At 42.7% G+C, this 15,334-nt stretch overlaps 1 protein-coding gene across 1 annotated transcript in view; it reads left to right on the top strand.

Annotated features, from left to right (window-relative positions):
- Positions 1–14,948, top strand: part of synpra (synaptoporin a) — a gene marked incomplete at its 5' end in the record, with an annotated part of 42,022 nt that extends 27,074 nt beyond the window's left edge. The window contains 4 exons of the mRNA XM_056274638.1: positions 9,597–9,721; positions 13,177–13,375; positions 14,370–14,561; positions 14,697–14,948. Coding sequence (XP_056130613.1) covers positions 9,597–9,721; positions 13,177–13,375; positions 14,370–14,561; positions 14,697–14,948 — 768 coding nt within the window. The remainder of the gene's footprint in view (positions 1–9,596; positions 9,722–13,176; positions 13,376–14,369; positions 14,562–14,696) is intronic.
- Positions 14,949–15,334: the final 386 nt, after the last annotated feature.

Genomic DNA, 15,334 nt, shown 5'->3' with positions numbered 1-15,334 from the left:
ACACCCAAAAAACATTGCCAACCATGTTCCCTAATACACACGGCTGAGCCGGAGTTAATGCTGGGGCTGAAAGCCCTCAGTGTTGGGATGCTATTGCATTAGTTTTGCTGTGTCACCTGTGTGCATTAACTAGAAGTATAAACATCTTCCTTCTTCTACCATAAACATTAAGGCCACTCAGTTCAGCACTTACTCATATAATATAGTATATATTTGTATGTATGCAACCACATTTACATATGTGAATGAAACCTAACACACACACATTTAATCTGCTTGCAGTTCAACAGTATGTTCAGTTATCAGTATGTTCAAATACTATATGCCCCTGATCAGCAATGATGGTCAGGCCGAACAACAATGATAATGGCCATCTACATCAAATTAGGCTCTCCAGTAGCGGAGAACTGTTGAAACCACAGGGCTGTCCATTTTCCGGCTGTTGGCAAGCCGTGTGTCCAGCTGCCTGTAATATGGGGCAGGGGAGGTGCAAGTTAACCAGGCGTCAGTTCTGATTATGCTGATCATCCTTCTGAGAACTCTGGAGGCTATTGAAGCTCTATATAGAAAAATGAGCTTGGAGAGAGAAAACAGTAAGGATAGCGAAAGTCAGTGTGTGTATGTGCCTTTGTACATATGTTTGTTAGGCTTTTGGGTGGCTGAATATGCATGTGTGTGATGTGGCACTTTATGTGCATGTTTGTGAGTGTGCATATAATCTGCATGCATAGTGTATGTGTGTATTCATGTTTGTGTCTATGTTCATACATAACTTTTAAGATATGAAGCAACTTCAGAAATTGGCCAGCCGCTGCCTTCTCCCTGAGCAGAAAATGCAAGGTCTAATTTGTTTCCTCCTTCGCCAACCGGTTTCACATTCGCTCTCAGCACCGCCACCACCACCTCATCCCAGAACCAATACCTTAGCTGGCTCTCATCCTCCTCCCCCGCACAAATTCCCTCATGCATGGTGAGATAAAGCAGAAATGTAATTTCAGCGTTACCTAGCAAGGATGTCTGGAGAGGCTGAGGAACTGGTCATCAGCGAGTGATACGTATCTCACCGTTGTGGAAAAGCCCACAGCAAATAACCAACACTGCGACTGGGACATATCTGCCTACACAGTAGCCCTCAGCTGGCCGACAGTGTCAGCATGATCACCTGGTAAAAGGACAAAATAGATCCCACTCTGACATATTTTCCATGCAGACACACATGCTATCAGATAGGTCACCCATCCATCCATTATCCAGACCGCTTATCCGAATTCGGGTCGCGGGGATGCTGGAGCCTATCCCAGCAGTCATTGGGCAGAAGGCGGGGGGACACCACCCTGGACAGGCCGCCAGTCAGATAGGACATTTAGAAAGCAAAATAATCCTGTTCAAACACACAAATGAGAATAAACAGAAAAGCATCTCTAGGTTTCCAGTTTCCAGTGTGCACGCACGCACACACACACACACACACACACACACACACACACACACACACACACACACACACACACACACACACACACACAGAATGACCTTTAAAGTTACCTCAGTGTGATCACTCTGAGCAGCTCTTCTTTTTCCTTTTTTTTCTCCTGCAAATCGTAATTGTTTTGTTTGCCAAAGTCCACCGTCTTCTGCAGAGGTCCCCAGTTTATCGAATTCATGTAGTTTTTAATTCATGTATCTTTAAGTGAAACGTACTTGGAACAACTGTGACGTTATTGTTATTGCACTGTTGTTGTCATGCTTTATTTCTTACGTTCTCGTCCTCTTTTCTCTTTTGCCAAATGTAGTCTCCACAATTAGTTTTGAAGCCAGCAGCACCAAACTAACTATGAACTGTTTGTGCTTGTATAAAGTTCTTTTTTTTTTGTAATTCCAAATAGTTTTTTGAGTTATTTCACTTTATTTGTCATAACATTTGCCATAGAGGACTTTTCAAATGCTAACCCATGTTGAAAACACAGTGGACCACACGCTTAACAACAGACTAGAGCAGTGGTTTTCAAAGTGGGAGCTGCAGCCCCGCTGGGGCCACCAAGGGACGCCAAGAGGGCCTCAGCAAATTGGAGGGAAGGTGAGGGAAAATGCTAAAAAAAAATGTTTGAAAAATAAATTGAATTATTATGCATGTTATGATCAAATATATTTTATAAGAAAAAATGCTTATGATGGAAAACAGAAATATTCAATATAATGGAAGGATTAAAATTTGAAGCACTGAAATTTGAAGTATAAATTATTATTATTATTTTCATTATTATTACATTAACAAAAGTAAGGAAATATATTCAGGAGTTTTTTTTCTTCTTTTTAACATTTGCCATAGTATTGTCAATGGGTTTTTAAAGACATCCTGCAAAAAGGGGGGCTCCGGCCAGAAGCTAATGCTATTGGGGGGGGGGTTGGCATGGAAAAGTTTGGGAACCCCTCGACTAGAGGACACACTAGACAATAACGCCAAGATGAGGCACTGAGACTTTCCCCCCCTCACTTTTTCTTGATCTCCAATGTGCCATGTCTAATTGTTCTCCTGGGTCCCACCATTGCTCGACCCCTGTAGTGGTTGGGGGGAGCGAAGACTCAGAGTTGTCGACCACTTATTTTCACCTGGCAGCTGCAGTATTCTCCAGGGGGAACGCAACATGTGTGGAGGGTCGCAGCATTTCCCCCAGATTCCCCTGCAGCTTTTCAGGTGCCCCAACACCAGCAGGAGACACTGTTGCGGTGTGTGGGAAATAATTTGTTTAAGCGTATGAAATCATTAGGTTTACCTGTGTAGAATGTATGATTATTACCAATCAAATGCAGCCATGTTTTATCTTAGATATGTTGTAAGCAGTTTTTTTTTAATCCTAGATATGTGGCAACTGGAAATAGTGTCTCAAGAAAGGGTGGATGTAGTACAGTCACTAGTTGATGACAAAACACCTATGGAAATAATGGTATCAAGAAGTACAGTATACGGTAATCCATAGTGCACATTAAATACCATTAAAGGGCACAAACTTCAATAGAATGCGATATAAATTCAGGGTGAATCTAGTTATACTCAAGGAAGTAATGGAACACAATTTTGGGGTGAGGGCGGCATGGTGGCGCAGTGGTTAGCGCGGTCGCCTCACAGCAAGAAGGTCCTAGGTTCGAGCCCCGGGGTAATCCAATCTTGGTGGGTCGTCCTCAGTGTGGAGTTTGCGTGTTCTCCCCGTGTCTGTGTGGGTTTCCTCCGGGGGCTCCGGTTTCCTCCCACAGTCCAAAGACATGTAGGTCAGGTGAATCGGCCATACTAAATTGTGTGCGTGTGTGTGCGTGTCTGTGTGTGTCAGCCCTGTGATGGCCAGGCGCCGGGTGGCCTGTCCCGGGTGTCTCCCCGCCTGCCACCCAATGACTGCTGTAATAGGCTCCAGCATCCCTGAGAGCAGGATAAGCAGTTCAGATAATGGATGGATGGAATTTCAAGGTGATCCTATTTTCTAAAATCAAAGGTGTGGTCAAAGGTTAAGCCCCACAATAGGTGGGTCTAAGTCATGACATAAAGGCATGAGCATCAGGAGGTCAGTTCAGTTGCTCCATGGACCAGCTTGGTGTATTGTTGTACCCATTGAGTACTACTAACAATAAACCTACTCACATCAGACTTGTAAGTATTGGACATTGATTGATTGACTATTGGACCTTGATTGATTGACTCTGTTGTACAGTGTGCTGAGAAGAAATTCTCCCACAGGTGCAAATGTTAAAAAATGTCTATAGATGTCCAAGGTCATCTCCCTTTTGACGTGTCTTTTGACACGCCTACAGGACCTTGTCAACTTCATTACTACAAGGCTGAGAATGCACTTCCTCTTCATGCAAAGCTGCTATAGACAATGATGGTCCAATTCTACACAGCCATCATTCCTCACCCTCTTCATTGCTCCCTATCATTCAAGTTAGCTAACATATTAGACAGGCCCAATTTTCCACACATCTTTGATTCAGTGGGGATATTTACAGTTGCAAGCTGCCCACCTTCCAAGACCTCTACAACTCCAGGTCCAGGAAGCACACAGGCAAGATCACCACCAAGCAAGCAGTCCCTTCTGACAGGCAACTCTGAACATCAAAACCAAAACTACAAGGCACAAGAAAAGACTTCCTCTGACCATCTTCCTCTGGGTAGTGGCCTTCAGTAGTCACTGAGCTGCCCATCACAGTACTACTGCACCCCAAAGGACGTTAGCCCTTCATTCACTTCGCTTGGTCAAGCATTCATACCGCACAAATGGCAGCCAAAGGTGATCATATAACAGCCAAATCCATCAGTTTTTCCTGGTCCCTCGCCTGAAACTCGTTATTCACTCCCTCCATCTATCCTCCACCCAAGTACTTTGATTACCACACTCATTTCATTTTGGGGTGGACAGAACCAATCTCCCTCCTTGTTTGTTTGTCAATACAGAGGTGTGCAGTTCAAAATGAGCTTAAGGGAAAAGTTAGAGAATGTGCAGTAAGAAGGAGCGGTGACCGCACTCAACCAATTATTCTTCTCGTCTTTGTCAAACGAGGCACGCCATGCAGCAGAGAGAGCTTTCAGCACATACCCTGCACATGGGTCCATAATGATGTCTCTGAGCCAAGGTGTCGCTGGAGTGTGGAGGAAAACTTGCACATTCTTCTAATGAAATGAACAACAGTGTGCGTCAGTGAGGGTGGGAACGCTGTCGCTAACTCACCACAATAGCAAACAGTCTTTCAAACTTTTTTTTTAATTTTGAAGACAAGTGTATTATTATTGATAAATCATCCTTCACTGTTCATATAGTGTCCTTCATAAGCTGTAAGAGAACATAACATTAAAAAGAAAGTAGAAATATATTACATGCACAGGGATCACTATAGGCACAGCATGTGTATCACTGCAGACAATCATCTTGTTTTTTTCACTTATATACGTATATCTGTGTGCATACAAAATATAGATATTACTGTTGCGTAATGTTTAAACATGACAAGAACATTTTTCTACGGTACATGTCAAATTCAGATGACTTTCCTGTACCAGAATCCATATTTTCCCATGTGTCACTTTCTTTGGTGTTATTTTCTTAGCAAAAAGCAAAACACCATATCTCTTTATTCCCCATCATTCTTTTTCCCCCAATCACTCACTTCCTGGTTAAACCTGTGCATTCAGATGTATTTATTTTTTAGCACCTGTAGTATCTACGTGTGAGGGTTCGAAACACTTTGTGGGTAACACAACTAAATGTAATTAATCACCTCTAGAAGGGGCTTGTGTGATCGGATCTTAAATATATCTCGGATGAATTTACACCTTGACTTTGTGCATATTCGCACTGTTTAATTACCACCCAACCGCACAGGATACACGTCAGGTGTCAGTGAGACTAAACTATTTGGTAATCAACACTTTTTTTTAACCTCACAAACAACACAGGTACTTTTTATAACAGATACTCTGAGCCGCTGCCTTGGCTGCAATGAGCATCTGGTTAGCATCTGACTTTGGACGGTAAATATTCATTTGGTGCTCATAATGAATCAAGCCGCCTATCTGTTTTGTAAGCAAACATCACAGCCACACTCTTTAATCCTCAGTACAAAAAGTGCACGCCACATCAGTTTAAGATCAATGGGCAAATTAATGTTCATTTTCTATATTTACAAAGAGGTTTGCAAAAAGATTAGCAGTTTGTAGTCCTTGCACAAGGACTACAAACTGCTCCCTCAGAAACTGTATTGCAAGGCAGCACTTGAGCAAATTGCTAATAGTAATTATAATAATCATTACATTTATATAGCGCTTTTCTAGACACCCGAAGTGCTTCACATTGAAGGGGGGGGGGGGAACTCACTTCAACCACCACCAATGTGTAGCACCCACCTGGGTGATGCAAGGCTCACCGCACATCAGCTTGAGGTGGAGAGGGAGGAATCATTGAGCCAATTAAATGGGGGGGATGATTAGGTGGTTAGATGGAACTTCATTAGGTTATTGTTTCTCATATATACATATATACACACACACACACACACACACACACACACACACAACGACCTTATGACATTGTGATGTTCGATGAATGAAATTACTCTCTTATTATTAAAATCGTTTCGTTCTTTCTTTCTTTTTGTTTGTCTTATGTTTTCCTCTATTTCTATATCTCTGTCTATCACTTGATTCTTTGGCTGGCCACATGACCCTCCTTCAGCCCCCCCCCCCCCCCCGCCCCTAACCTGGTGATATCTGAACTAGAGATAGAGGGAGCAGGGGGATAAGGGACGGAGAGGGACTCACAAGAGAGAAGTAGGAGCACATACTCACTCACACCAACACATGCCACTGTGAGCCTCCCGCAGACAGCCTCCTCTAGCTGTACTTCCTATACGACATGACAGGGAGTGCTCCTGGAAGCCCCGTCTCGTAGCAGTTAGACTGGAACTTTCCTTCTTCAATGTGCATGGTTATATTTGCTCCGGTGAGTGCGAGTATGCTCATGTTTAAATTGTTGTGCTAATCTTAAAATCTGAAATTGAGTGTTGTGGTATGCCACTAATTATAGTTTCCATAATGATCATGTGAAATAATGAGGCATTTTTGTTTTTGTTTTTTGTGTCTTAACGCATGCTTGTGTGCTTTTTTTATGAAAGAATGTATGCTTGATTTTGTGTGACCTTTAGTGCACAACCGAGGAGTTAGTCAAAGGAATACTAATGACTCTATGAATGAATTAAGATTATATTCTGCCTTTAATTTGGCATATTTCCTGTGAGGAGCTTCATTTCTGATGTAACTTAGGTGTAGTCAGTGTTGCTCTCTGACCTATTACCAAGGCAGTGGCTTTACGGTTAGTGTCTGATCCATGCTCTCTAGTAAAATACATATATTGTATTTTATCTCTTTTGTCTTTCTCTCTCTCTCTCTCTCTCTCTCTCTCTCTCTCTCTCTCTCTCTCTCTCTCTCTCTCTCTCTCTCTCTCTCTCTCTCTCTCTCTCTGTCTCTCGCTCTCATTTCTTCACACTTTCCTCCCCTGTCTGTAAGGTTTGTGTGCAAGAACAAATGACAATTGTCTGTGCTCTGTTTCTCCTGTTTGTCTGTGTTCCCAATCTTGCATGAGAAAGAGACATAGGTTGTATTTTGAGGCCAATTTAAAATGGACCACACGATGTCCTGCGATTTTGCTGAGAGTCAGTATGGTGGTGTGGTCATCATAAGGTGCTGGAGTAGGCAACACAGAAGGGCTTTGTTTGCAAGAGAAAATGTCTTTCGCTAAGTCATTAGATTATCTAGTTACGACTTTCGTTGCTGTCGGGGTGGTGACTGACATCTGTTTAAGCCAGTATCTATTGTGTCTTGGTTAAAAGAGTATCCTACTCTTGCAGCCCAATTGCTGACTTGACCCAATGACAATGGGGCCAGAATGCCATTGGATTGTTATTTGGTTTCACGGCTGAGGAGCTGACAACGTCAATATGACTATGAAAGGGTCAGCCAGTTAGTGTTCTGGTTTTCCGCTGATGCACATAAAGTAAAATACAAGTTCCTAGATTCATCAAACATCTTCATGTAGAGCCTGATTCTTCTTGTTTTTTTCCAATGAGTTCTGAAAAGCATTAAAATGCACTAAAGAGCTGGATTCATGGAATCTCCCATGCCTTTTATACAAGCTTTGTATCTATGGCACACTGAAATCACTTCAAATCCTTGCATTTTTAAGTGGATGTCTTCAAGCAGAGAGGCATGGTGGTTTGCACTGTCCCCTCACACCAAGAGGGTCCCGAGTTCAAATCCAGCCTATCTGTGTGGTGTTTGCATGTTCTCCTTGTGTTTGTTTGTGTCCAGGTACACTGGTTCCTCCCTCAGTCCAAAGATGCATGTTAGATGAACTGGAGCCCCCTAATTACTCTTAGGTGTGAGCGTTTGTGTGTGATGGACTGGCACAGCATCTACCTTGCCTTCTGCAATGCTACCAGCTGGGATAGGCTCTGATCCCTGCAATCCAGAAACAGATTACATTGGAGATAATGGATGGATGCAATTATTCCAGCAATTGATTTGTTTTTCAGTTATCAAAAATAATTGTCCGGGTCACATAGCGGTCTGTTCTGTTGCCTACCAACATGGGGATCCCCAGTTCGAATCCCTGTGTTACCTCCGGCTTGGTCGGGCGATCCTACAGACACAATTGGCCGTGTCTGCGGGTGGGAAGTCGGATTTGGGTATGTGTCCTGGTCGCTGCAGTAGCGCCTCCTCTGATCAGTCGGGGCGCCTGTTCAAGGGGGAGGGGAAATTGAGGGGAATGGCGTGATCCTCCCACGTGCCACGCCCCCCTGGTGAAACTTCTCACTGTCAGGAGAAAAGAAGCGGCTGGAGACTCCACATGTATCGGACGAGGCATGTGGTAGTCTGAAGCCCTCCCCGGATCAGCAGTGGGGGTGGAGCAGTGACCGGTGGATACAACTGGGGAGAAAAAGGGGGAATTGTCAGGACACTGATCAAAGTCCCAAGCCCATGCTAAATGATGCAACAGTTCAGCACCACTTTTAAATTTCCTACAGTGGGCCGTTTAAGTCTGAATAAGATTGATTAGAATACATTAAAGTTGCAGAGAATTTGTCCATGTAGAGCAGGCAGATTTCAATATTAACCTGTTAAATGAATCTTTCTTATGCCTGTGGATATTTACTGTGCAGTATACATGATAATGTGATGGAAAACGTGCTAAGTTGACATTTCTTTCCATTTTGTGTTTATATGCCATGCTAGATGGGATGGTGTAGATAGCACTGAGAATAATATTACCCATACTTCTATTTTCTCCATAATAGAACACTGACACCTGCCTCATGGTATGGTTGAAAATCAGGTTCAGAGAAGGAAAAAAAATCTAATTTCCACATGTTCTAGGATCCTATCTCCTCATTTACCTCCTGTTACACATTGCCGAAAAGCCTGCTCAATATCTGCCCTGCAGCCGAGCTAGCAATGGCCTTTACCTTAGCGCAATAGCCAATTCTTTTCAGAAGGCTCTGCTAATGCATTTCATTAGAGCTGACGCCCCTGTCTCACACGGGCCCTCTCAGTGAAATCAGTATCTAAGGCTTCTCAGTGTTGAAAATGAAAACAGATACAGAGGGACCGACTGGGGACAGTGGTGGTAGTCTGCGTTCCCAGGCAGTCTGGTAGACCTTGGTATAAGTAACAGCACCCCAAAACCCTGACTGGGGTAAAAGTACTGGGATTATCCATATGCTTACATGCAGGGAATTCTGGGATTTAATATTTCAGATGCTTCCATGTCTCTGTGTGTATTCTTCATTTGAATTTTCAAGGCCTAAAATGCACATTGGTGGTGGTTGAAGTGAGTTACCCCCTTCGATGTGAAGCACTTTGGGTGTCTAGAAAAGCACTATAGAAATGTAATGATTATTATTATTCTTTTTTTATTATTATCATTATTATTAATATATATGTGAGCATACCAATTGGTGTCACCAACACTTTAACTGAATCAAAATTATTTGTCCTAGCTGGACACATTTCATTCCAGGCACATATATACTAAAAAAAGCCATCTTTTGCATCTACGCAGCTCTTTGCCATCTTTGCATTTGCAACATGTGGGGGCTACACTGGGCAGCTGCGGGTTAGTGTTGACTGTATGGAGAAGGCCAGCAGCAACCTCAGCATTGGGATTGACTTCGCCTATCCATTTAGGTAAGTCAGTCATCGCATCTTTCTTTTTTTGGCATTTCCCCCTTTATTTGACAGCGACAGTAGAGCGACAGGAAAGGCAAGGGAGAGAGAGGGGATGGTGCGCAGCAAAGGGACGAAGCTGGATTCAAACCCAGGCCACTGCGGTAAGGACTCAGCCTTGAAAAATGATACGCACTATACCAGGTGAGCTACCAGGGTAATCCCGGTTATTGCATCTTTGCTCAGTTTGAAATTTGTCTTCCTTTAAATCTGTTTTTCTCCATTTCTGTACTTCCAGATATCTAAAATAAGAACATTGCCTCTCTTGTTTGTGTTGTGCATGCTCTAACTCCAACACGTAATAGCAGTAGTCTGAGGACTGAATTCTTTCTGAGTGCATATCAACCACTCATGGTGTTTATACACACTGGTGAAGTATGTGGACAGATAGTTGAAGGGTGCAAAAACACCACTAGTCTCATGAACACAAATCACTAGTTGGAGGAAATGCTGATTCTTCTTTTAAACACATTCAGCCGAATACAAATTTTAATGAATCTGAGAGGATTTGCATAGGTAATTAGTGCCCAATAAAATCCAGTTATATTGTTTGAGAAGTATATGAATGAAAACAAGAAATGAAGATGATAATTTGCATGTGTGTGCGTCTGTGCATGGATGTGGTGCACGTGTGCGTGCATATATGTGTGTGTGTATGTGTGTGCATGTGATCTCTACTTCACAGTTTTATTTGAATACCTCAGCCCTCTGAAGTGTAAAATTGAATACAAAAACATTGATTATTGTAACAGAGCAACAATACATTTCCTTAACCTACATATACAGTAGCTCAAAAAAGGAACATACTCTTCAACTTTTTAGTGCAACTCCCAAAGCAGCTGCATCAGAAACAAAAGCTCTGAGTTCATTATAGAGGAGGCATTCAGTGAGTCCAAAACTACTGTTGCATGAATACACTGCAGCATACCTTGAAGATTTCTCAAAAGGGCCACAACAAAAGTGAGTATAACCTAACTAGAATATGTGCAAATGTCAATATTTTGTGTGAGCACCATTGATTCTTATAACAGCCCGGTTCTTCTGAGCATAGATTTATCAAGAGTTGCACGAGGCCGCTCTGGTGGCCGAGCGGAATAAACTGCCGTTCTTGCAATCCGCTCGTAGTGTGGCTGGGAGGTTCGTATCCCAGACTTGCCGTAACCGGTCGCGTCCACGGGGTAAGGCATTCATTAGGCCACCCTTACCCGAGGGATAGTAGGTGTAGATCGGTGTAGTGTTTGGGGACTTGTTGTTCTCCAGCGACCCCTCTGGCCATCTTCTTCGCGTCTTGCACTCATCAGCTGCTAAAACACATTAGCAGCTGATGAGTGCAAGACGCACGAAACAGGCCTGTACTGCAATGTATTAAAATCTTTTTGCCTGTATCTGTGTTGATATATATATGTATATATACTATATGGGGCAGCACGGTGGCACAGTGGCGCAGTTGCCTCACAGCAAGAAGGTCCTAGGTTCGAGCCCCGGCTTGGTGGGTCATCCCGGGACATCCTCTGTGTGGAGTTTGCATGTTCTCCCCGTGTCTGCGTGGGTTTCCTCTGGGAGCTCTGGTTTCCTCCCACAGTCCAAAGACATGTAAGTCAGGTGAATTGGCCATACTAAATTGTCCCTAGGTATGAATGTTTGTGTGTGTGTGTGTGTGTGTGTGTGTCGGCTCTGTGATGGCCTGGCGGCCTGTCCAGGGTGTCTCCCCGTCTGCCGCCCAGTGACTGCTGGAATGGGCTCCAGCGTCCCTGCGACCCTGAGCACAGGATAAGCGGTTCAGCTAATGGATGGATGGATATATATGAATCTGATTCTCTGTTGTGTGCTCTTAGAGAATTTATGTAATACCTTGGCCACTGTCTTGAAGCTTATTTTTTAGGATGATCTTTTTGTCTCATTTGCCATCTTTGTGAATGGAGACAATTTTATTTTTAGCATTCTTTCCCATGAGGTGCCATGCCAATTACTTCAACAGTATTTCTAAGGCAAATCCATCCATCCCATTATCCAAACCGCTGATCCTGCTGTCAGGGTCGCGGGGATGCTGGAGCCTATCCCAGCAGTCATTGGGTGGCAGGCGGGGAGACACCCTGGACAGGCCGCCAGTCCATCAAAGGGCCGACACATTCACACACATCCACACACATCCACACCTAGGGACAATTTATCCATTAATCAATCAGTCTCATGACAGTACATTTACATCTGTCCCTCTATTGACAGTATTGTATCCATCCACTCATCTATCCATCTATAAACAGTATCTATTTATCTATCATCTATAGGGATCGGTATTGTTAAAACTTGAACAGTACTACTACTACCAATACTGCTTATCGATCCAGTACTTTAACATTACTGTTATTGGTTCTGTTTGTTATTTTCTTAAGAGAAGAAAAAAAATGAAAAAAATGAAGAACAGAATCAATATTGCTTTATTTTCTCATGTCTGGACAGGGCATTACTTTTGATCATCAACCCATGTTTCTACAATTTACTTAACTCTGTGTGGGCTCGAGGCTATTAGCATACATAACATACCTGAGGTGGATGGGGCAACGAGAGATGAACTACGAGCTAGGCAGTCAAAAATTGTGTGTTCCTCTGCCTGTATTTGATGCACTTTTGTCCAGGCTTCTGCCTTCATGAGACTGTTATCGAAACCGAATCCCTAAGGCAAATGTTTCTTCAAACAGCAATAATTTCAGCATATGTTTTAACATTTCTATGATCAAGTCATGCGCAAAGGATGTGAAGGGTGGCAGGGGTGTACTCGCTTTGTTGTTACCCTTTTGAGAAATCTTTGAAGGATGAGACCTTATTTTCATTTTCATGCAGCAATAGATTTGCACTTGCACACAACTCACTGAATGTCTCTATAATAAACTCAAGGCTTTTGCTTCTAATGCAGCTACTTTGAAAGTCGCCAAATTGTGAAGGGTGAACTCACTTTTGTGCGCTGCTATATGTCACAGCAGCAACAACACTCTGAAAAATCAATTTCCTCCTTTAATCCTTTGATGTTTCGATGTTTTCCGGCTTTATCGGATAGCCTTTACCCACAAACTACAAGAGAATTTATTAGATTTACCATTTTTACTATGAATCCTACATGGGAGTTCTGCTAAGTTGGCAAGATTCATGTTCAAAATTAACTTAGTGGATGGTAGTGACAGCATTGTGGCTACTCTCATCTTTACAACATGGTCAGACTTTAAAATGTCCTATCCAAATGTACCTTGGGCATTATGTGTTATGGTAGCTAATATGTAAAATTCAGGGGGGTGAAGACCTGTAGAGGTACACTGAATCTGTGGAGCCATACACCCTGACATGAGTTATAAAACAGAAAAGCATGCACATTAATATATAGGCCTTTTGGATTTTAACACCTGAACCTCCCTCTTTGTCAGGTTGCACCAGGTTTCTTTTGAGGCACCCCTGTGTGAGGGGATGAGGAGGGAGCACCTTTTCCTCATTGGGGACTACTCTTCTTCTGCAGAATTTTTTGTTACCATTGCCGTCTTTGCCTTCCTCTACTCCCTCATGGCCACTGTTGTCTACATCTTCTTTCAGAACAAATACCGTGAGAACAACCGGGGACCCCTCATTGTGAGTACAGTTGCCTCCTACCTTACAAAAGACCTTTTGAAGACTTACACGGTATCGGGAAATACTTTTCCTTTTTTTACTTGAGCAGGGTTAGATTCTTGAAGTGTGGATAGGCAATCCTGGCCAGAAGTTAGGTTACATTACATTACATTACTTCTGTATCTCTTCCCTTACAAAAAAAAAGTGTACTTAATTTTATTAAGTAAACTTAAGTAAAGTTCAAGTATATTTCCCAAGTATACTAATATCAATGTACTAGTAGTATACTTGTAAGTGTACTATTTCAATACTTCTCTGATAAGTACTTAAAAAGTAAACTGAATGCACACTCACTGGTTTTTAGCTTAAAATAAGTATACTAATAGCACACTTGAATAAACTTTTTTTTTGTTAAGGCTACAGATGTTAGCAAGAGCTAGCTAGCTAGCTACGTTTTGAAAACATACTGCAAAAAAATCCGCCCCCTCACTTCTGTCAATGAGCCTCCTGAACCTAAATTGATTAACAGCAAGTAGGGACGAATGGGGACACCGACTGATGAAGAATTCTCCTGATTGGCTGATAAGGAGTGGGTACAGTGGACGTTTTCTTTCTCCATTTACAGCACCTACTAGGGTAGCCACAGAGACTGGATTTTTTTTCTTCTTCTCAGTGCATCTACCTACTCGATAGTTGTAGGGATGTAGAAAGAGTCCAACTAAATCTCATAAAGTGTTCTGAATAAAATCGCTGATAGCCACTATGCGTATCAAAACCTGTCGGGCTATACAAATAAGTGACTTGAAAAAATCATCCCTCCATCGTATCTGAGACAAATTTAGGCAAACATCTTTCACATGCTACCTTTACCTTTAAACATTGTTCTGTAGGACATTTTCAGTCAGGGCTAGTAAGAAAATCTGTCTTACGAGCACTGACTGAATCTGTCCTATTCTCAATTCTGAACATGAATAGTATTTATTTCATCGACGTCTCCTCTCTGCCTTACCATCAGGACTTTATTGTGACAGTAGTGTTCTCCTTCATGTGGCTGGTCAGCTCCTCTGCTTGGGCCAAAGCTCTGTCCGACGTCAAGGTAGCCACCGATCCAGATGAGGTCCAGCTTCTCATCTCTGCCTGCAAAGTCCAGACGAACAAGTGTGGCTCTTTACTTGGACCACGCTGGTCCGGACTTAACACCTCTGTGGTAGGTTGCACAGAATGAATTTCGAGGACGCTTTGATTAAAAACAAAAAAGATTTCTCAGTGATTTTTGGAACCTCCCCCACCTATTTATTTATTGTTCTGCTGCTCTTTTTCGCCCCCTTATCTTTCTGTCCAGGTCTTTGGGTTTCTAAACTTTGTGCTGTGGGCTGGGAACATCTGGTTTGTCTTCAAGGAGACTGGTTGGCACAAGGGTGCTGCCAAGTACCCAGGCGGAGCACCTGAGAAACAGGCTGGCACTTTCAACCAGCAGCCCTACAATCAAGGAAGTTTTGACCAACCAGGAGGCTTCAGCGCCCATGGAGACCTCAGCCAACCATCTGAGTATGGCCAGGTGGGCGGGTCCATGTCCTATTCCAATCAAATGTAGCTGTGTCATCCAAGTTCAGTAAACGGTACCTCTTTATTCTAAATCAGGGCAAGAGAGAGATGAAAGGAGACTGGGAGGTGAATTATTTCAACCCCTTTGCTCCATAAGTTTGTAAATATTCTATTTGTGCAAAAACAGATGGATCTATGTTGGTGACAAAGAGGGTAATTTGTCAGTTGATGCAAATTGTTAATTGATAGGTACACTGTTTGTATAGCTACAAAGTAATGTCAGGTGTCGTGAAAATTAATAGACAGTTTTTAACTTTATGTTTTCAAAGGTGTTGTTTTGGCTGAATGTTGTATTGCTTATCAAAATATGTTAGCAGTTTCAATTTCTCTGTGCTTTGGTGAACTACCTTTTTTTTTTTTTTGGCTGGATGTCTT

This window comes from Lampris incognitus, chromosome 2, assembly GCF_029633865.1.
Source record: "Lampris incognitus isolate fLamInc1 chromosome 2, fLamInc1.hap2, whole genome shotgun sequence".
Taxonomy (NCBI): Eukaryota; Metazoa; Chordata; class Actinopteri; order Lampriformes; family Lampridae; genus Lampris; species Lampris incognitus.
This window is presented reverse-complemented; position numbering and strand designations above follow the sequence as displayed.